Source organism: Aegilops tauschii, chromosome 7, assembly GCF_002575655.3.
Source record: "Aegilops tauschii subsp. strangulata cultivar AL8/78 chromosome 7, Aet v6.0, whole genome shotgun sequence".
In the NCBI taxonomy this organism is placed as follows: domain Eukaryota; kingdom Viridiplantae; phylum Streptophyta; class Magnoliopsida; order Poales; family Poaceae; genus Aegilops; species Aegilops tauschii.
In genome coordinates this window covers 518,979,968-519,002,692 of record NC_053041.3, presented here as the reverse complement: position 1 = coordinate 519,002,692, position 22,725 = coordinate 518,979,968, and the positions used below count along the sequence as shown (strand labels likewise).

The 22,725-nt window shown below is 46.0% G+C and overlaps 2 protein-coding genes across 2 annotated transcripts; one reads left to right on the top strand and one right to left on the bottom strand.

The window, feature by feature from the left end:
- Nucleotides 1–14,129: 14,129 nt before the first annotated feature.
- On the top strand, nt 14,130–16,151 carry LOC109763015 (zinc finger A20 and AN1 domain-containing stress-associated protein 8). The gene is made up of 3 exons (XM_040394435.3): nt 14,130–14,301; nt 14,454–14,496; nt 15,256–16,151. The coding sequence occupies exon 3, from the start codon at nt 15,269–15,271 to the stop codon at nt 15,776–15,778; it is 510 nt and encodes a 169-aa protein (XP_040250369.1). The 5' UTR covers nt 14,130–14,301; nt 14,454–14,496; nt 15,256–15,268; the 3' UTR covers nt 15,779–16,151.
- Nucleotides 16,152–16,635: 484 nt separating this feature from the next.
- On the bottom strand, nt 16,636–22,688 carry LOC109763014 (uncharacterized). Its single transcript, XM_020321885.4, has 12 exons — nt 21,956–22,688; nt 19,721–19,932; nt 19,402–19,599; nt 19,233–19,304; nt 19,006–19,101; nt 18,814–18,893; nt 18,655–18,730; nt 18,369–18,579; nt 18,098–18,291; nt 17,916–18,021; nt 17,736–17,825; nt 16,636–17,619 (listed from the first exon to the last, which is right to left on the bottom strand). Exons 1-12 carry the CDS (start codon nt 22,536–22,538, stop codon nt 16,871–16,873), a joined length of 2,667 nt encoding a protein of 888 aa, XP_020177474.1. The 5' UTR covers nt 22,539–22,688; the 3' UTR covers nt 16,636–16,870.
- Nucleotides 22,689–22,725: the final 37 nt, after the last annotated feature.

Sequence of the window (22,725 nt, the reverse complement as noted above, 5' to 3'; positions counted from 1 at the left end):
TTGGAACCATTCCTGACGTGCATCGTCACCTCGTCCTTCGCCAGTCTCCGCTTATTCCGTAGCTCCTGCTTTGAGTTACAAATATGAGCAACCGCACCGGTATCAAATACCCAGGAGCTACTACGAGCGCTGGTCAGGTACACATCTATAACATGTATATCACATATACCTTTGGTATTGCCGGCCTTCTTATCCGCTAAGTACTTGGGGCAGTTCCGCTTCCAGTGACTGTTTCCCTTACAATAAAAGCACTCAGTCTCAGGCTTGGGTCCATTCTTTCTCTTCTTCCCGGCAGCTTGCTTACCGGGCGCGGCAACTCCCTTGCTGTCTTTCTTGACGTTCTTCTTACCCTTGCCTTTCTTGAACTTAGTGGTTTTATTCACCATCAACACTTGATGTTCCTTTTTGATCTCCACCTCCGCTGATTTCAGCATTGAATATACCTCAGGAATGGTCTTTTCCATCCCCTGCATATTGAAGTTCATCACAAAACTCTTGTAGCTAGGTGGGAGCGACTGAAGGATTTTGTCAACGACCGCGTCATCCGGGAGATTAACTCCCAGCTGAGACAAGCGGTTGTGCAACCCAGACATTTTGAGTATGTGTTCGCTGACGGAACTATTCTCCTCCATCTTACAACTGTAGAACTTGTCAGAGACTTCATATCTCTCGACCCGGGCATGAGCTTGAAAACCATTTTCAGCTCTTGGAACATCTCATATGCTCCGTGCTGCTCAAAACGCTTTTGGAGCCCCGGTTCTAAGCTGTAAAGCATGCCGCACTGAACCAGGGAGTAATCATCACTGCATGACTGCCAGGCGTTCAGAACGTCTTGAGTTGCTGGGAAAACAGGTGCATCACCTAGCGGTGCTTCAAGGACATATGCTTTCTTGGCAGCTATGAGGATAATCCTCAGGTTATGGACCCAGTCCGTGTAGTTGCTACCATCATCTTTCAGCTTGGTTTTCTCTAGGAATGCATTGAAGTTGAGGGCAACATTAGCGTGGGCCATTTGATCTACAAGACATATTGTAAAGGTTTTTTTAGACTAAGTTCATGATAATTAAGTTCATCTAATCAAATTATTAACAAACTCCCACTCAGACAGACATCCCTCTAGTCATCTAAGTGATACATGATCCGAGTCAACTAGGCCGTGTCCGATCATCACGTGAGACGGACTAGTCATCATCGGTGAACATCTTCATGTTGATCGTATCTGCTATACGACTCATGTTTGACCTTTCGGTCTCTTGTGTTCCGAGGCCATGTCTGTACATGCTAGGCTCGTCAAGTCAACCTAAGTGTATTGCGTGTGTAAATCTGGCTTACACCCGTTGTATGCGAACGTTAGAACCTATCACACCCGATCATCACGTGGTGCTTCGGAACAACGAACCTTCGCAACGGTGCATAGTTAGGGGGAACACTTTCTTGAAATTTTAGCGAGGGATCATCTTATTTATGCTACCGTCGTTCTAAGCAAATAAGATGTAAAACATGATAAACATCACATGCAATCAAATAGTGACATGATATGGCCAATATCATTTTGCTCCTTTTGATCTCCATCTTCGGGGCGCCATGTTCATCATCGTCACCGGCATGACACCATGATCTCCATCATCATGATCTCCATCATCGTGTCTTCATGATGTTGTCTCGCCAACTATTACTTCTACTACTATGGCTAACGGTTAGCAATAAAGTAAAGTAATTACATGACGTTCCAGTTGACACGCATGTCATAAATAAATTAAGACAACTCCTATGGCTCCTGCCGGTTGTCATACTCATCGACATGCAAGTCGTGATTCCTATTACAAGAACATGATCAATCTCATACATCACATATATCATTCATCACATCCTTCTGGCCATATCACATCACATGACACTTGCTGCAAAAAAAAGTTAGACGTCCTCTAATTGTTGTTGCAAACTTTTACGTGGTTGCTATAGGTTTCTAGCAAGAACGATTCTTACCTACGCCAAAACCACAATGTGATATGCCAATTTCTATTTACCCTTCATAAGGACCCTTTTCATCGAATCCGATCCAACTAAAGTGGGAGAGACAGACACCCGCTAGCCACCTTATGCAACTAGTGCATGTCAGTCGGTGGAACCTGTCTCACGTAAGCGTACGTGTAAGGTCGGTCCGGGCCGCTTCATCCCACGATGCCGCCGAATCAAGATAAGACTAGTAACGGCAAGTAAATTGACAAAATCGACGCCCACAACAACTTGTGTTCTACTCGTGCATAGAAACTACGCATAGACATAGCTCATGATGCCACTGTTGGGGATCGTAGCAGAAATTAAAATTTTCTACGCATCACCAAGATCAATCTATGGAGTTTACTAGCAACGAGAGGGGAGGAGTGCATCTACATACCCTTGTAGATCGTGAGCGGAAGCGTTCAAGAGAACGGGGTTGATGGAGTCGTACTCGTCGTGATCCAAATCACCGATGATCCAAGCGCCAAACGGACGGCACCTCCGCGTTCAACACACGTACGGAGCGGTGACGTCTCCCACGCCTTGATCCAGCAAGGAGGAGGGAGAGGTTGAGGAAGAAGGCTCCAACAGCAGCACGACGGCGTGGTGGTGGTGGAGTGACAGTTCTCCGGCAGGGCTTCGCCAAGCACACGCGGAGGAGGAGAGGTGTTGGGGAGGGGAGGGGTTGCGCCTTGGATGTGGTACTGCAGCCCTCCCCTCACCCCTCTATTTATAGGGAGAAGGGGGAAGGGGGCCGGCCCCTCTAGATGAGATCTAGAGGGGGGCCAAGGGGGGAGGGAGCTTGCTCCCCAAGCAAGGGGGGCGCCCCCCTTTAGGGTTCCCCCCAAACCCTAGGCGCATGGGCCCTAGGGGGGTTGGCGCCCAGCCCACTAAGGGCTGGTTCCCTTCCACCTACAGCCCATAAGGCCCTCCGGGGCAGGTGGACCCTCCCGGTGGACCCCCGGAACCCCTCCAGTGGTCCCGGTACAATACATGTATACCCCCGAATATTTCCGGTGACCGTATGGTGACTTCCCATATATAAATCTTTACCTCCGGACCATTCCGGAACTCCTCGTGACGTCCGGGATCTCATCCGGGACTCCGAACAACATTCGGTAATCACATACAAACCTTCCTTATAACCCTAGCGTCATCGAACCTTAAGTGTGTAGACCCTACGGGTTCGGGAATCATGCAGACATGACCGAGACACCTCTCTAGCCAATAACCAACAGCGGGATCTGGATACCCATGTTGGCTCCCACATGTTCCACGATGATCTCATCGGATGAACCACGATGTCGAGGATTCAAGCAATCCCGCATACAATTCCCTTTGTCAATCGGTACTTTACTTGCCCGAGATTCGATCGTCGGTATCCCAATACCTCGTTCAATCTCGTTACCGGCAAGTCACTTTACTCGTTCCGTAATGCATGATCCCGTGACTAACTACTTAGTCACATTGAGCTCATTATGATGATGCAATACCGAGTGGGCCCAGAGATACCTCTCCGTCATACGGAGTGACAAATCCCAGTCTCGATCCGAGCCAACCCAACAGACACTTTCGGAGATACCTGTAGTGCACCTTTATAGCCACCCAGTTACGTTGTGATGTTTGGTACACCCAAAGCATTCCTACGGTATCCGGGAGTTGCACGATCTCATGGTCTAAGGAAATGATACTTGACATTAGAAAAGCTTTAGCAAACGAACTACACGATCTAGTGCTATGCTTAGGATTGGGTCTTGTCCATCACATCATTCTCCTAATGATGTGATCCCGTTATCAATGACATCCAATGTCCATGGTCAGGAAACCGTAACCATCTATTGATCAACGAGCTAGTCAACTAGAGGCTCACTAGGGACCACTAGTAGAAAAAGAGGCTTCCATACGCCCCCATTAGTCCCCAAAATAATCGAACCGCGACCAAAGGGGTCTTTAGTCGCGGTTCGAGAGGAGACCCGCGACCAACTATCTGGGCCCAGCGCGCTCGGTCGACAACTGGCGGACGGGAGGGGCTTTAGTCCCGGTTGGCCTGGCCAACCGGGACTAAAGGTCCTCAGGCTGGCCCGAAGGCCTTTAGTCGCGGTTGGCCAGACCAACCGGGATTAAAGGTTAGACCTTTAGTCCCGGTTGGTCTGGCCAACCGCGACTAATGGCCCGAACCTTTAGTCGCGGTTGGCCAGACGAACCGGGACTAAAGGTTTAGACCTTTAGTCCCGGTTCGTCTGGCCAACCGCGAGTAAAGGGATTTGAGGCCTCATTTTCAAACTCTACCCCCCCCCTGTGGATCGCCTTTTCAGTTTTAGAAAAAACAAAAGAAAATGATGGAAATGTCAAAAAAAATAAAATAAAATAAGTTTCTCATGTGATATGTGGTCTAGTTGTTTGGAAAATTAACAAATATGAATTTCCACTTTATTTGCAAAATCTCTCTGGAAATTCTTAAAATGGGCATAACTTTTGCATACGAACTCGGATGAAAAAGTTTTTTATATGAAAAATCATCTACTCGAAAAGATACATCCGAATTTAACGGGGGGAACCCCGTTAAACATTTTTAGAATCCTCAAAAACCTAACAGAAAAAAGATACGGGGCTTTTAAGATCTGGAGAGGCAAAAAAATTCAAAAAAATTCAAATTGTGGTCAAACTGTGGTCAAACAATGGTCAAACTAATTATTCTAGAATATTAGTGTTACTAAATAATTATTGTTTTTTAAAAACAATAGTTTCAAACTCAAACAGTGAAATGTGTCACTTCAAAAAATTCAAACTGTGGTCAAACTAATTATTCCAGAAATATTAGTGTCACTAAATAATTATTGTTTTTTAAAACAATAGTTTCAAACTCAAACAGTGAAATGTGTCACTTCATGCTCAAGCTAAATTCCTGAGGGTTAATAGAATTGACATCCTACTATTGTCAGGAAAACAACAAGTGCAGACTTGGAAACGAGGGAGAATAGAACCCGGAAGTTAAGCGTGCTCAGGCTGGAGTAGTGAGAGGATGGGTGACCGTCCGGGAAGTTAGATGATTTGGAATGATGAGGGGTGATTAGAGATTAGAGGATAAATTGAGCAGTGATGAGGGTGGTGATTAGAGATTAGAGGTTAAAATAATTCAGAAATTTGAAAATAAAAAAAAAATAAAAAAAATTCGCAAAAAAACCAGGTTTAAACCTGCGGAGGAGGCCTTTAGTCCCGGTTAGCCACCAGAACCGGGACTAAAGGACGGGCCTTTAGTCCCGGTTAGCCACGAGAACCGGGACTAAAGCCTTTAGTCGCGGTTCGTAAGAGGCACGACTAAAGGGGGGGGGGTCTTTAGTCGCGCATATTTAGTCCCGGTTGCACAGCCGGGACTAAAGGCCTTTGCGAACCGGGACTAAAGGCCTTTTTTCTACCAGTGGACATGTTATGGTCTATGTATTCACACATGTATTATGATTTCCGAATAACACAATTAAAACATGAACAATAGACAATTATCATGAACAAGGAAATATAATAATAACCATTTTATTATTGCCTCTAGGGCATATTTCCAACAGATGTGTGGAGTAATAGTAGTAGATGCAGGCAGGAGTCGGTCTACTAATCTTGGACGTGATGCCTATATAATGATCATTGCCAGGATATCATCATGATTATTTGAAGTTTTATCAATTGCCCAACAGTAATTCGTTTACCCACCTTTTGCTATTTTTCTCGAGAGAAGCCACGAGTGAAATCTACGGCCCCCGGGTCTCTTCTTTATTATATTTTCCTTTGCGATCTATTTTTATTTGCCTTTATTTTTAGATATATTAAACCAAAAATACAAAAATACCTTGTTGCACTTTATTTTATTTGAGATCTGTTTATCCCATCTATCAAATTTTTATCCTGTCTACTTGCCAATTTCTGGCGCCGTTGCCCGAAAGGGATTGACAACCCTTTAATACGTCAGGTTGCGAGTATTTGTTATTTGTGTGCAGGTGTCGTTCACGTAGTGTTGCGTGGTTCTCCTACTGGTTCGATAACCTTGGTCTCATCACTGAGGGAAATACCTACCGTTGATGTGCTGCATCATCCCTTCCTCTTTGGGGAAATACCGACGTAGTTCTAGCAGACATCAAAAGGAATTTCTGGCGCCGTTGCCGAGGAGACATCATCAACATCTACCAGGTTCCTAATCACAAATCTCAACTCCTTTCAATTTACATTATTTGTCATTTTCCTCTTGTTTTCTTCTCCCCCACTTCACAAAAATTTTCCGTTTTATTCACCTTCTTTTTCGTTTGCCGTTTTCTCGTCAAATCTATCCTTTGTTTGCAATCATGAGTGACTTTGGTATGGCAGAAACAGATGATGGACTTACTCCTAAAATTGGATGATCTGGCAATCTGGATGCTAAAACTTATGTTTTGGGGCAAGGGAATGTTATGGGAAAAGAACGTATCCAAGAATTTTTCAATTATGTTGGAAATTTAAGTCTTGATGATGCTTCGATACTTAGAAGGACTAGATCCTATGCGGAAGCTATTTCAGCATTAGTTCTGATACTTGAAAGTAAATTTATCCATACTCATCCTACTTTGCAAAGATTGTTTTTTAAGCTACCCGTTATAAACAATCCTATAGCTAAAAAGTTGGCCACTCTCGTTCTTATGAATGAATTTGACTACATAATACGGGAAGCTAGGGAAATCTTTGTTTTTTATGGTATGAATTGTGCAAAGCCCGTGATAGATGAAATTCTTTACAATAGTGATTATGCGTTAAGAAATTTGCTTGGGGATAATAAAATCTTTGATGAGAATCTTAAAAAGGAATTTCCTGTTTTAGATATAATCCAACAAATTTTCAATAATGTTAGTCAACATTATTCTTGGATTGTTGCCGGAAATCAAAGGGGTTATGATGATAAGCAACTTAATAGTGCTAAAGTTTCTATGGATAATATGTTTAACGTTGTTTTTACAAAACCTCCCAAAAAAACACCCTCAAGGAAAATAATAACAAAGATGACAATACTTAGATCCTTGCTTTATGCCTAGCTAGGGGCATAAAACGATAGCTCTTGTTGGGAGGCAACCCAATGAATGCAATTCATTTTTTGTCTTTTGCTTTCTGTTATTGAGTGTTTGCACAATTATGCTACTGTTATGATTGTGTTTTTTGTGTTTTAATTAGTGTTTGTGCCAAGCAAAGCCTTTAGGATCATGTTGGGTGATAGTTGATTTGATCTTTCTGAAAAACAGAAACTTTTGTGCTCAGAAAAATAATTCTCATTTTTAACAGAAGCGTGATAAAATACCAATTCTTTTTGCAGAAGATTAATATACAAATTGCTCACGTGGTCCTAATTTTTCAGTATTGTTGGAGTTACATAAGTATTCAAAATATCCAGATTGCTACAGACTATTATGTTTTTGACAGATTCTGTTTTCTTTGTGTTGTGTGCTTGTTTTGATGATTCTATGGTTTTATTTGAAGAGTTTTTGCCATAGAAAAGTTGGAATATAGTAGATATAATTCAATAATAAAGTATTAATGGGTTTGCAACAGTACTTACAGTAGTGATTTGCTTCCTTATACTAATAGATCTCACCAAGGTTTGTTGAGTTTTGTGTGATTGAAGTTTTCAAGTTTTGGGTGATGTTACGATGGATGAAGGAATAAGGAGTAAGAAGAGCCTAAGCTTGGGGATGCCCATGGCATTCCAAGCTAATATCCAAAGAGAAGCAAGCAACTAAGCTTGGGGATGCCCGAGTGGCATCCCCTCTTTCTTCTAACGACCATCGGTATTTTACTTGAAACTATATTTTTATTCGTCACATACTATGAGTTTTGCTTGGAGCGTCTTGTATGATATGAGTATTTGCTTGTTTTGCTTTTTATTTTAAGTCATGAATCCTTGCTGGACACACCTATTTGAGAGAGCCAAAATTATGCCATGACTTGTTAGAATTGCTCTATATGCGTCACTTAAATCTTTATGAGCTATGGAATTGCTCTAGTTCTTCACTTATATCTTTTTGAGCACGGTGTGCTTTAGTATTTTTAAAGAAATTCTCTCATGCTTCACTTAGACTTATTTGAGAGTTCGTAAATTTTTTTGAACAAATTCTCTCTTGCTTCACTTAAATTAATTTGAGAGAAAGAAATATTATGCTCATGATCTTCACTTATATTTGTTTGAGCTTATAAAAAGCAACACATGAAAATTAGTCCCAAAGTGATAGATATCCAAGAAGGATACAATAAAAACTTTCATGAAGATGGACAAAATAAACTTGATCCTTGGTAATAGTTTTGAGACATGATGATGCGATATGTGAGTCATGTTGATGAGTAATTATGCTTTAGTAAGAATTTTGGTATTAAGGTTTGTGATTCCCTATGCAAGCACGAAAGTCAATAGTTATGCAATGAAATTACATCCTACTTGTGGTGCATTATTCGGTGATAGTTATGCTTAATACTCGCTTATGAGATTTTTCGTTTATTGGTTGGTCACTTCTCAATCTTTTGCTAGCCTTCATTTTGCACTAAGTATGATCACTACTTGTGCATCCAAAATCCTTTAAACCAGTTTTGCCACATGAGTCCACTATACCTACCTATATGCGGTATTCTTTCACCGTTCTAAGAAAATTTGTATGTGCCATCTCTAATTTTCAAAATAAATTTTTCTTTTGTGTGCTCGTACCGCTCATGAAACGGTAGGGGGTGGCTAATATATTTCTATGCTAGATATGTTATTCTGAAGATGAGTGTTTATTCACTTGTCATTGCACACGAGTATGGCAAAGGTATTAGGGATGCCCAGTCCCGAAATGAAAAATGAATTTACTTTATGTTGTCAAATAATAAATTGCTTGAAAACTGTTGGTATGGAAGGCGCCCGTGGATACAGCTAGCCATGGAAAGTGAAAGTATGGTTGAAAAAGGAATAAACTTTAATTTTTGTTTGGGAACCGCCTATGATATATCTAGCATGGAAAGTATTGGGAACTACTCTGTCGTTTTCGTTGACAGGAAAAGCATGCCTCCCAAAATGTTTTATCTCTATCTTTTTCGCTTTGAGCTCTGGCACCTCTACAAATCCCTACTTCCCTCCATGAAGGGCCTTTATTTTACTTTATGCAATTTTTACTTTTCATTTGAGTCTCCATCTTCTCTTATAAAGCATTGGGTGTAGGTAATATGCGAGTGTGTTTCATGAATGGATCAATGATTGAGCATAATGGGCTAGGGATAACTTATTTAGCGTTGATATTTTGAAAGACATGGTTGCTTGTTGATATGCTTGAGTATTGAAATCCTCATGTCAAAACTAGACTATTGCTTTGAACCATATAAAAGTCCAATTGTCCATGCTACAAAGAAAGAATATGTGATGAGCATGTTAGGCAGCATTCCACATCAAAAATTCTGTTTTTATCATTTGCCTACTCGAGGACGAGCAGGAATTAAGCTTGGGAATGCTGATACGTCTCCAACGTATCTATAATTTTTTATTGTTCCATGCTATTATATTATCATTCTTGGATGTTTTACAATCATTATATCATTTTTTGGTACTAACCTATTGCCATAGTGCCCAGTGCCAGTTGTTTTTTTCTGCATGTTTTTTACATTGCAGGAAATCAATACCAAACATAGTCCAAACGCAGCGAAACTTTGTGTGGATTTTTTTGGACCAGACATCTAGTGGGCCAAAGAAGTACTGAAGAGGGAGCCCGAGGTGAGCACAAGACACCAGGGCGCGCCTGGAGGCCCAGGCGCGCCCTGGTGGGTTGTACCCGCCTCGGTGGCCTCCCGCACCGCCTCTTTGCTCTATAAATACCCCAATATTCCGGAAACCCAAGCGGACTCAACGAAAATCAATTACAACCGCCACAAGTTCCAGAACCACCAGATCCAATCAAGACACCATCACGGAGGGGTTCATCATGTCCATTGGTGCCCCTCCGATGATGCGTGAGTAGTTCATTGTAGACCTGCGGGTCCATAGTTAGTAGCTAGATGGCTTCCTCTCTCTTTTGATTCTCAATACAATGGTCTCTTGGAGATCCATATGATGTAACTCTTTTTGCGATGTGTTTATTGGGATCCGATGAACTTTGAGTTTATGATCAGATCTATCTTTTTATCCATGAAAGTTATTTGAGTCTTCTTTGATCTCTTATATGCATGATTGCTTATAGCATCGTATTTCTTCTTCGATATTTGGGTTTTGTTTTGCCAACTTGATCTATTTATCTTGCAATGGGAAGAGGTGCTTTGTGATGGGTTCGATCTTACGGTGCTTGATCCCAGTGACAGAAGGGGAATCGACACGTATGTATCGTTACTATTAAGGATAACAAGATGGGGTCTATTTCTACATAAATAGATCTTGTCTACATCATGTGATCGTTCTTATTGCATTACTCCGTTTCTCCATGAACTTAATACACTAGATGCATGTTGGATAGCGGTCGATGTGTGGAGTAATAGTAGTAGATGCAGGCTGGAGTCGGTCTACTAATCTTGTACGTGATGCCTACATAATGATCATTGCCTGGATATCGTCATGATTATTTGAAGTTTTATCAATTGCCCAACAGTAATTCATTTACCCACCGTTTGCTATTTTTCTCAAGAGAAGCCACTAGTTTATCAATTACCCAATAGTAATTCGTTTATCAATTGCCCCGGGTCTCTTCTTTACTATATTTGCCTTTGCGATCTATTCTTATTTGCCTTTATTTTCAGATCTATTAAACCAAAAATACAAAAATACCTTGTTGCACTTTATTTTATTTGAGATCTATTTATCCCATCTATCATATTTTTATCCCGTCTACTTGCCAATTTCTGGCGCCGTTACCCGAAAGGGATTGACAACCCCTTTAATACGTCGGGTTGCGAGTATTTGTTATTTGTGTGCAGGTGTCGTTCATGTAGTGTTGCATGGTTCTCCTACTGGTTCGATAACCTTGGTCTCATCACTGAGGGAAATACCTACCATTGTTGTGCTGGATCATCCCTTCCTCTTTGGGGAAATACCGACGTAGTTCTAGCAGATATCAGTGGTGGCCACCTCCTTCACCTTCTGGTCCCCCCCCCCACGGAGCTTCTAGTTCCTCTTTTGTTCAAAAAATCGTCAAAAAGTTTCAGCTCACTTGGAGAACTTTCATTTCTGCACAAAAAACAACACCACGGTAGTTCTGCTGAAAACAGCGTCAGTCTGGGTTAGTTCCATTCAAATCATACCAAAACCATATAAAATTGTTGTAAATATGGCATGAATACTTCATAAATTATAGATACGTTGGAGACGTATCAATGTCTCTTGTCTTGTCCACGATCTTCACCCCTGCAGGTACCCAGGATCATCGAGATCGAGCACCGGTGAGGCTAGGAGCAAGGAGACCGTGAATTGTTATACTAGACACCGGTGCCAGTACGGTTCAGTAGGGTAACATGGATCATATCCTTGGGGATAAATGAGGTGTGGCCATTAAATGCCCAAAGCTCTTGTCTGATTTCATTATCTTAATTATCGAGGCAACCCCATGTGATGGATAGGGCCCGCGGTAGGACAACTGATTCTTGATGCAGGACTTGTGCCGGCCAAGATGTTATCTGGACACATCCCCCACTTCGATCAGTAACAAGCACATCATCGATGGGTGACTTCCAACACACAAATTAATATCCTATGTGATCCCCGCGGAAATACAAGGTTGTAAGCATAAGACCTCATACCCGTACCTCTTTTTATTATAAGTGTTTGAATCATAATATTTTTGTCGATCCAGTCAAAAGCTGGATTTGAAACTTTGACAAAAGCTTGCTAGAGACCATCATTTCAAGGGAGTCTTCCTCTCGTGGGTTTGATAACCCAGGGTCACCTCTGGGGAAATAGGTGTGGGATACTCTTTTTTGTTCCCATATCGGATCAATAAAAGGAGGTATCATGAACCTTTGGTTATCATAGGATCTTACCTTTGCTTCGCGATACTTCACAAAGCCCGGAATGCATTGGTATCCTCTTGGGTCATCACATGCTCACTATACCGTTATCCTCGCTGCCAGTTTTGTTCTTATTTCCCGTTGTCGTGTTCCGGCATCCCCGTAACGTAGTCACCTGTGCCTAGCCAGACGATGATAGATGCCGTCACACCGAGAAGGCCCCAAGAATACCTCTACATCGTGAGAGGAGCAAATCTCACTCTCGAGCTATCTAGTATCTTGTCAAACTTTCCGATGAGCCTGTAAGTTGTCGTTATGATCATCATGTTATAGATGATATTTGAGCAACCCCAAACTTCACCGTACAGTAAGAAGTGGCTATGATACTCTCATGGTCTAAGGAGCAAAGTCACATGTTAACACTCTGTGTTATTACAATTGAATACAGACGATATAAACTCAATTCATAACAGAAAAGTTTTGAGTCGATTCAATATGATCGTTCTTCCAACGTCATAATCTCAATGTTGTTTTAGGACTATTGTTTACACTTAAGATATCCTAAGATCCAGAAAAACGTGATCACCAACAGCACTTGAGCTAGTCCCAGAGGCAATACTAGGAACCTTTTATTTAACTGTTTATCATTCCACACGTGCATATGAGTTTTCCACTAAATCGCATATTCCAGGATCATAACAGTTATAACATAGAGTATGAACTCTTTAATTATGAATATGGAAATATAATAATATAAATATTATTGTTTGTAGGCCGTATTTCCAACACATTCATCCTAACCCATTGTTGGCCGATCATCAAAGATTGCCCCAAGTTTAAAGAGCAATATATTTCCCAAAAGATGAATGGAGGTCCGGCGCCCGTTGTTGAGCATGAAGAAGGAGAGAAGCGGCCGAGGGGCAAGACCAACTCCAAGGTGGACGAGAAGCGTGAGGAGATATCGTTCGCTTTTGCAAGAAACTTTGCAAGGCATGATGATCTAAAAGGAGGCAAGGGACGAGAAGAAGCGCCAAGAAAAAGAGGAGCAAATGAAGGTCTACAAGGAGCTCTAAACGAAGAAGCTCGAGATGAAGGAGGCCGTCAAAAGAAGGAAGCCCGAGATTGAGAAGGCTGTCCAAACGAAGAAGCTCGAGATTGAGGCGACCAACGCGAACACCAAAGCAAAAGAAGTGGCGCTAGCTTTCATTGCGAAGGACAGAGATGAAGCTGCCTTGTAGGCATTTGGGTCAATTGATCCCAATGAACTTAGAAAATCCTTCATTAATTTAGTACTAAACATTATGTATTTATTGAAGATGACCCCATTGCCATAGACATTACCCCAACAAATATATTTTTCTAGCTTCGTCCTTGGCGAAGGAGTGGAGATCATGACGGTGGACTTGAGCAAGATATCCCCGAAGAGAAGAGGTTGGTCCAAGAAGAAGCAAAAGGTGATGCTCGAGCTAGAATACGGCCATGAGCGATATCATTTTGTATGCCGGCTTGTGTGCCGACATGAACTAGGGGCCGCGAGACATGAACTAGGGCCTTTTTTTATGCGCTAACAAATGTGCCGGCGTGAACCTTGGGTGATTTTTTTTAGGCAGGCATGGGCATCTACGCTGGCCGCTAACGCTCCGACCAACATGAACTATTTTTTTTGCGAGGAGAAAGAGAATTTATTAATCAAGCGGCGGCCAAGTCTGCATTACAAAGATCAGGCACCTCGACCAACATGAACTATGGACGTTGGCATGGTGGCTATGGGCGCGGGGGCTATTTCAGTTTTCACGGCGGCCGGGCGAAATGCGTCCATAGCGGCCAGATTTGGCCAGGCTCGACCGGACAATATCCTCTGACCGACCCAAACGAATAAAATCAGGATGTCAGAATCGGGACTGGACGGACGTCCGATTAGAGTGATGCGTTGGAGTTGGTGTTGCCCTTGTCCATCACCCTCTCCTTGTTAACCGAGCGACAAGTCATCGCCAAACCACATAAAAAATAAAAAGATCCTAAAATCAGAACGCTCGATGGAAACAATGCACAAACCAAGCTCCTGCCTCCTCCTCCGAAAAAAAATCTGAGAAAACGATCCGAAAAGCTCCAGGCGGCAATCCAATCCAATCCAACGGCGGGGACCGCCGCAGAATGGGAAGGAAAAAATCGGCGCGGGGCCCCTGGAGGGGCACCCCTGTCATTCCACCCCCTGCCTCCGCCTGCGCCTCCTCCCTTTTATCTCTCTGCCCACCTCCCCACGTTTCGCCCCCCATTTCGAAGCCCACCGAATTCCTCGCGATTCCTCTCCCCTCGCCTCCTCGTCCTCCCCCTCCTAGGGTTAGTACCCCTACCCTCCCCCCCGGATTCCGCCACGGGTCGCCCTCTCCCCCGGATCCGTCTCCAGATTTAGGGCTCCGGCTCGGCCGATCCGGGCTCGTTTCCCCCCATAACTTTTCGTCGCTGATGATTTTTGTTGGGTCTCTCTGCAGGGATCGCCGGAGAGGAATCGCGACGAGGGCTTCCTCCTATCAGGTTCGTGGCTCGGGGACCCTCTGTTCCCGGTGACAATCATCTGTCTTTCTTATGACGTTCTGTGGTAGCCTGCGTGCCTGTATTTCTCCTGGTCAAAAGTCCTGATTTTATCTGTGGCCGTTGATTCCTCCGGCCGCCATAGAAGCCGCCGGCCCGCTCCGATTTGTTGGTCTGCTGTCCAATTCTGTAGAACGGCGACGAGCCGTGGCCAAATTCGGCGCTCCGATGTGTAGTAGTAAAGGCGGCCGGCCGGCCTCCTTTACACGTATCCGTCCGGTGTGTTCGCTGCGGCACCCGGTTGTTGATGCGGCCGCTTTCGCAAAAGTTAGTGCGCGGATACGGTTTGCTACTTTACGGATTTGTTGCCGCTGTTGCGTAAAGCGTCGTAAAGTCGGGGCCTTTCTTTAGAATTAATTTCCCCTGCCCTGCTCTGCTCTGATGCCGGTAGGTGATTAGGCCGCTGTTGGCTAATTATAAGGCAGGCAGGCTGCATCGTTTAGTGGTAGTACCTTCAGCTCGGTGTTTTGACCAAGCAGCCACCACTATCCTTTTGTAAGATAAGATGCTTTGCAGAGCAACTTGCTTTACCACTTACCAGAGTTGGATTCAGTAGGCCAAAACGTGTATGTGAAGATTATACCATGTTCATCTGTAAATTGCCAATACTGCAGCGATTGTCTGAAATACAGTTTGTGCCTGTGCTGTTTATAATAACCCTTGTCAAGTGTTTGTCTTGACCGTGTTGTGTCTGATTTCCAGTTAAATCAAAGCCATGGAGCACAAGGAGACCGGCTGCCAGTCTCGGGAGGGTCCCATCCTTTGCGTCAATAACTGCGGATTCTTTGGCAGTGCGGCGACCATGAACATGTGCTCCAAGTGCCACAAGGAGATGGCGATGAAGCAGGAGCAGGCCAAGCTGGCTGCCTCCTCTTTCGACAGCATCGTCAACGGTGGCGATGCCGCGAAAGAACACCTTGCTGCTGGCAGCACGGCGGTGGCAGTTGCTCACGTTGAGGCGAAGACGCTTATTACCGCACAGCCTGCTGATATCGCCGGTCCCAGCGAGGCGGCGATGGAGAACCCCAAAGGCCCAAGCCGGTGCAGCACCTGCAGAAAGAGGGTTGGGCTGACCGGATTCAACTGCCGGTGCGGGAACTTGTACTGCGCGACGCACCGTTACTCGGACAAGCACGAGTGCAAGTTTGACTACCGCGCCGCGGCCATGGACGCCATCGCCAAGGCCAACCCGGTGGTGAAGGCGGAGAAGCTCGACAAGATCTAGGAAGGGGCCTCCCTACGGTCGGCAGAACATAAGGTCCCAAATCAAATCTGCGCTACCTCGTCATCGTGCGTCTTTGCTGCATTATCCTTTCATCATGTTGGCTTCTGCAATCCTAGTTGTTGGGCAATCGTGATGCATGGCACACGCGCCACGGCGGCAGCCCCAGGTCCGAACGGTCTCCTTGTTGGCTATGTTGTGTAAGCTTTATTTATGGTCGTCTCTCTGCGCGGCGGAACGGTAACGGTATTGTGGCTTTCGCATTTTGGCTAGCACTCTGTAATGTACTGCTGTTTCCTCCTGATGTTTGTCTGTCTGTCTTACAGTCGCAACCGGTAATGGTATCGAGTAAGCGTCGTCGTCTGTTATTATGGTACCCATGGTCATTCGCCCTTGTCAGTAGTTTCTTTCTTCCTGATGATAGTCAGACCAGTTGGCCCCTGAGAAAATTTACATCACACCTGTGCAGCTGGGCTATCTCCACCATAAGATAGAAGTTCAGTGTCAGGTGAGATGTTGGTGGAATTCTTCTGTGAGGTTGGTTGTGAGATGGTGTCTGATATTATCTGGAGAATTCTGGCATGTCATGCTCGTCTTGTGTAGGAGCTTTTGGCTGGCTAGGTTGGAACACGGAACCAGGACCAAATGCAGTGGCGGCGGTCTGCGTTTGGCCGCTGGGATGGGTTTCTAGGCGCAGTCGTCCGCTGCGTCGTCTTTGCCCGTTTGGCTTCTACGATCATGGTCTGCATTCTGCCAAGAATTTCTTGCCTAGATTTCTACTGCTCTATGCGCATTGTTTTCCGTTCTCCGTTGGCGGCACGGTCTCTCTCTCTCTCTCTTGCCCTCACTCTTGGATCTGCCATTGAACGTTTCGACGGGCTCATCGCTGTCACCAGCCCGTACCACTTGGTCTCTTAAATTATTTCTGGAATTCTGGTGAAGCTTCCCTGAGATCAGACTATTTTTTTTCGTCTGCCAAAACTTCATTCGCAGAATCAGAAGATTCTTATCCGTTCATACAAATGAAGAACAACTGAATTTTTCAGTTTCCTACTGACGAATTATTCGGTACACCAGACTAGACTAGTTCATTTGTCAGGCGCCGAAGTTGAAATAGACGGTGTAGAACTCGTCCCTCAAGGTGAACAATGGCTCCAGGAGGAAGCCCCTCCTCGCCCCCTTGGCGGCGAAGCTGATCGGATGGTACCGCCGCAGCGGCTCGGCCCGGATGAAGCTCGCCGCCTGCGGGGAAAACCCCGTGCCGCCGCCACAGCCGCCCTGAACATTCGCCTTAGCGCCGGCGGTGACAAGGAAGCACCCCGGCCTGGCCGCGAGCTCAAGGGAGACAGAACCGGGCGCCCCGTCGAGCCCGGGAACGACGTTGAATAGAGAGCTCGGGCCCTTCTCCGCCGACAGCGTCAGGTTGTTGGTGATTGCCATTCCCGGCATGTCAAACGGCTCGATCAGCGCGGAGGCGGGCGTCGCCGTGGCGGCGGTGCCATTGGTGGTGTGGCGCCGCTCGCCCATCGGCGGGGCGCCCTGCCCCTGGGGGACCAGACGGAACGTGGCGTGCACGGCGGCGTCGGTCCCGCCGCCCTCGGGCCGCGGCTGCATCGTCAGGGAGGTGGCTTTGGCGGTCGACAGGAGGGAGAGGACCAAGGTGCTGCCGCCGGATTCCTGCGTCAGCGTCACCAGCTGGGAGTTGTACGATGCCGGGACAGGGGTGATCCATTCCGAGACGGCGGCGCCGCCGGCCTTCGCGTCCCAGTCTCCGGTCGTGAGGCCGGCGAGGAGGAATGGCCCAAAGAGGACTGCTTGGAGAGTCGCATACTCCGGCCGATCATCTGCAGATGTCAGAGTGAGTTCGATAACTGTGGACGCATGAAGTTGCAAGTTCCTCCGTTCAAGCTGAAATACATTGATGCATAGTAGGTAAAAAAGAAGGTGAAAATTTTCAGACCTTTTATAGCTTCTGTCCTCAGGCTAATAGGCAGCTGGAGTGTGAGGTGATCACCACTACCCCACTGCTTGGTGACTGAGAGGAAGGTTCCTGATAAAGCAGAGATTGAGTTAGAACTTGGAACAATCAAGCCTCTTTTTCATCAAACATTTGCCAAATCTTAGTGGCCTGTGAACGTACCTGGAGATGCCATCTGCAAATCTTTGTCATTCAAAGTTGCTTTCGCACCATTCGGAGATGCCCACGACGGAATTCTCACATTCACCGTCGCGTACTGACCGTTCGTCTGCGCGGCATAAAGCAGATTGACTAAACCCCTATCCTTTCCAACGAATCATCATCGAAAAAGTCTTCTGCTTTACCTTCGCCGATATGGACAGCGAAACCTGAAGATTCTGATCAGAGGAGCTGAGGGGCTTCACTTGCTGAGTGACAGTAAGGCCTACAGATCTCCAGTTGAACGTGCTCGGTATGTACTGAACGATATATAGCGCCGGTTTGCCGCCTTTCTCCTCAAAGTAGATGGAGTCCCCAAGCTTGGAAAATGACTCTATCCCTGCAGATAACAGATCAGACAATTCAGTGCCATCTCTGTTTCCAGTTCTGAAACTAGGAGATATGCCTGCTGCTTACCAGTCCCATAGCAGCACCAGAACGAATCATACTGCGTCCCCCAGCCATGGTAGCTCACTGCCTTCGATCTTCCGGGGCCCTGGGGCAGCATGTAGATCATGACACCCGGGTCCCTCCCTCTCTGGATGCTCAGGACGCCGTTTATCAGCGCGCGCTCGTAGTAGTCCGCGTACGCGATCTCTTTCGTCCATCTGAAGAGGTGACGAGATACCTGCATAATTTCTTTAGCAGAGATTCTTGGGATGATGAGTTATTTTTGTGATCAGAAGATGAGGATGTAGATCACCTTGAGCATGTTGTATGTAGTACACGATTCCTCGTTCTCAGTGGTCAGAGTCTCGGCTAAACGCTTCGGGTCGAACCTGGCAAAATCATTTCAGACATGAAACTCCCGACAGAAGACAAAGTGTAAACTTCTGCCATCATTCTGGAATCAGTTACATACCAGAATTCACTGACGGACGTGCCGCCGGTTGCGTAGGTGTGAGAAGAGTTTACTACGTCCATGAAGAATGTTGCGATTTCCTGTTTAGTGAATGTTACTGTCAGTCTCACTCTCACCCGAATCAACTCATGCCGAAACAAATTCATACTTTAAACTCCAGAAATGCAGACTTGGAGGAACTTTTTTTTTTACCTTGTAGAGAGGATCGCCGGTAACCTCGTATCTCATTTGTCCGCCGACGACGATTGGAATATGCGTGTTGGCGTGGAAATCCGAAAGACTGTCAGCCTGGAGAGGAAACGCGAAGAACACACACCATTCAGAACATGTAGCTCATGCTTCGAGTGTGTTTAGTAAACCATGAACAAAATGCAGAGCAAGTGTCAGAAAGCCACAGGGCAAAAGGAAGCTCATCAGACCTGAACTGCGAGCAATCCCAGGAAGCACGGCTTGTCGAAAAGGTGGGCGAGCACCAGATGCCTCTGGTCATTCTGGCGAACGGAGCAAACATATATCAGCATCAGGGGCAGAGGCAGCATGAAGCCATCAACACGCGTAGCGAAAGAGACGGTGACGGGGCAAGATTACCGTGATGGCGTAGAGCTGGTAGAGCACGTCGTTCATGCCCCCGGTCTCCTCGTTGAGGGATGTCCAGTGCCGCTCGATGCTGTGCCGCTGTATCACGCTCCTCACGCGCTCGCCGAAGTAGCCGGCCATGGCGACCACCATGGCCAGGGCCTTGCCGTTGCCGGCCACCATGTACTGGTCCAGGAGGCCCTGCATGATCTGACCTCCCCGGTTGCCAGGAAGAAACACAGCGAGAAGGTCAGTCCTCACTCCTCGGTGACGAAGCAGAGTTTCGCAGCAGAGTACGCGATGGCTGCTTGTATTTGTATGATGTGTGTACCTTGTGGATGGTGTAGTAGGGAGCCCAGACGGGCTGGATGGCCTCGAAGCGGTCGAAGAACTCGGCGGGGAAGGCGGAGAGGTAGCCGGTGCCGCCGTTGGCCGGCGCCTGCTGGCACGCGTGGAGGGCGTCCACCACGGCCGACATCTTGCCGGCGAGCGTGCCGTTGTGCGTGCTCGCCCACATCTTGGCCGCCGCGCTCAGGTAGTGCCCTGCATTGCGCACAAAACTCAGGTGCCGCTCCATTTTGGTTCGATTATTATTACTCGGGTGGATATTTTTTGTAGTAACTTCTAAAAAATCCTGGGCCTAATTTGTATGGTTTACTTAAAATCTTGAGTTAGAGACACGTATGATATGTCTTGTTTGAGCCCAAGTTCACCCTGCGATTTTTAAAAAAAATACAGTCACCCTGCCAAAATCTCTACTACTATAGTACATCAATTTTTGAACATGGATTACCCGTCCATCGTGTTGCAGAAGCAAAACTCTTAGCCGTTGATTTGTTACACTGGGTGAATCTCTACCGTTTATCAATACCAGACTTAATTGATCCAACGGCTAATGTTTTCCGGATTCGCGCTGTACGGACGCGCGCCAAAACGCTGCCAATCTGGAGCTTCCAGACTTGTCAGGGACGAGTTGTTCGCCTGCAACTAGAGCGGTCTACTGAAGTGAAGAATTAAATATTCCACCAACGAGTATTTACGTAGACTGGAACAATCTAGACAAGTGCATGTAGAGGCTAGCAACATATAGTACTACAGTATCAGTTTACTTCTCACGGAGTGCTACTGCTACATGCATGGAAGCATTTCTTACTTTTCTCAAAAGTAGTGTGCTGTCTGCTGTAGAAAAGAGTGTACATATATTTTTCTTTTTGCACGTGAAGAAAAGAACAGCAGTGCTATGTGGACGACAGAATTCAGACGATTCACACACAACACATAAATCCAATCGGACATGCGCATGAATGAGCAGGGTACCGGCCGCTGGATTTTCACGTCGTGCATAGATCGGGCAGAAACATCGTTTGTGGAGCAGTTTCGAGAAAAGAATGTACACATGGCAATACTGTTGGTCGCTGAGAGAAATATTCAAAAAACCAGTACAAATTTTTTATTTAGATTTTACTTCATTTTTCTTAACATGATGTTAAGTTATTTAACACGCTATGAGGTAAGGATACACAAATGAAATAGATTTTATAAGAAACCTCTGACTAGAAGAAGTGAAAATTGCCGCATCAAACTAATTTGCTCTATATTTCAAATTTGAATTTAAAAAATAAATGATTTCACAAACATGCCACCAACAATAACATTTCTCTTGACAAAAATGTATGCTTTATCTAAAGCATTCTTTTTATAGGAATTCATTGTGCTACTGTTGTTTAATGTGAAGAGCAAAAGAAATATCACGAGTTCCCACACGAAAATACAAATTTACTTTTGAAAATTGCATGATATTTTAAACATAAGATAGGAAATTTAGTTTTGCTTTAAATGATTTAGTATTTTGATTACTCATGATAATCTAACGTGCAAAGCACGTACAAATTACTAGTATAGCTAAAATTGTGCGTGCCCATTTAATGTTGAAAATGAACTGGTGTATGCAAGTTGCCACAAACATAACAAATATTCCAGAACCATCCAAACAAATAGCAATGGCTATGACAAATAAATGAACTACATTTTTTTTGCGGGTAAATAAATGAACTACATTAAGCAAGTTGGCACCAACATAAGTAAATTCCAAAACCATCCAAACAAATAGCAAAGGCTAGACTAATAAATTGATTTGTTTTTAGCAAACAACTAAATTGATAACCAAACAAACATACTCCTCAAGTGTTGCTATCAAAGAATTGGGGTTAGACAAGCCAGCCGATCTTATCTTCATGGGCCAAAACTCTACCCAACCCTGAACCCCGCGGCCCATCTATCACAATCGGACAGAATTGAGCTTTCTTTCCGGGCCTGATATATAGGCCGTAGCCATGAACCGCCTCGTCCTCCATCCAATCCAAACAATCATGCACGGTAGTTAGGGAACATCTTGAATCCTTCTGCTGCTTTACGAGAACCAGCGCAGGAATCTCATGGGAATTTCACAGAGAATTAACGGCCGGGTTAATAAATCCCCACGATCGACCTCCACGAATGGCGAGTGCGAGCCACATAGAGAATTGGTTGGATATTGTATACCACGGTTATGTGATGGACTACGTACCGACGAAGTGGCCCCGGAGCTCGACGACGGCGCCCTCCCAGCCGCCGTAGGGCGCGCCGGGCGCCGGCAGCCCGGCCTGCCTCCGGAAGCTCCAGACCAGCCGGTCCACGTCCAGGAGCAGCAGGTACTCGAGGTTGGTCTGCTGCGCCCGCCCGTACACCTCGTCGCCGGGGTCCAGCCGCACGTCGTGCAGCGACGCCTCCACCAGGAACGACGACGACGAGGGCGTTGCCCCGGCCTGCGCCGCCGAGGAGCCGACGCCGCCCTTGAGCGTCCGGTACAGCATCGCCCAGTCGAACTCCTCCGCCGCCGCCGCCGCCGTTGTGCTGCCGGCGAGGGGGAGGAGGTCCATCCACGCGGACTCGTCGGTGGGGTTGAGGTGGTCGTGGAACAGCTCCCGCCACCGCCACTCCTCCGCCCCCGGCGTGCTCTGCAACCGCGCCCGCACCGTGTGCGACGACAGCTGCGTCGGCACGTTCGTGCACTCCTTGGCCACCACCGTCACCACCGCCACGGACGACAACAGCAGCACCAATGCCACCGCCGTCGCCGTCGCCATGGCCGGCGGCGGCGCCGAGGCCATTGCCAGGATAAGGCACCCCCCTGGCTCAGCGACCACCAGTCCACTCCACAACCACTACCCAAACAAGCACACACGCAGACGCAAACGGAGCGGCGGTGTGGCTGTGGGCAGAAACCTCAAGAGTCCCGGAGGCTTTTATCGCCGCGCCCGTGCGAGAGCGACCACGGTCCACAGGAAAAAGACAGCG

What these genes read in the sequence shown, in the direction of transcription:
- LOC109763015 (XM_040394435.3), top strand. Translation starts at nt 15,269, where the DNA reads ATGGAGCACAAGGAGACCGGCTGCCAGTCTCGGGAGGGTCCCATCCTT.
- LOC109763014 (XM_020321885.4), bottom strand. Translation starts at nt 22,538, where the DNA reads ATGGCCTCGGCGCCGCCGCCGGCCATGGCGACGGCGACGGCGGTGGCA. An exon ending in GCTCCGGGGCCACTTCGTCG is followed by an intron (nt 19,933 to 21,955) that starts GTACGTAGTCCA and finishes TGCGCAATGCAG; the next exon opens with GGCACTACCTGAGCGCGGCG. An exon ending in CTGGTGCTGCTATGGGACTG is followed by an intron (nt 18,292 to 18,368) that starts GTAAGCAGCAGG and finishes TGTTATCTGCAG; the next exon opens with GGATAGAGTCATTTTCCAAG.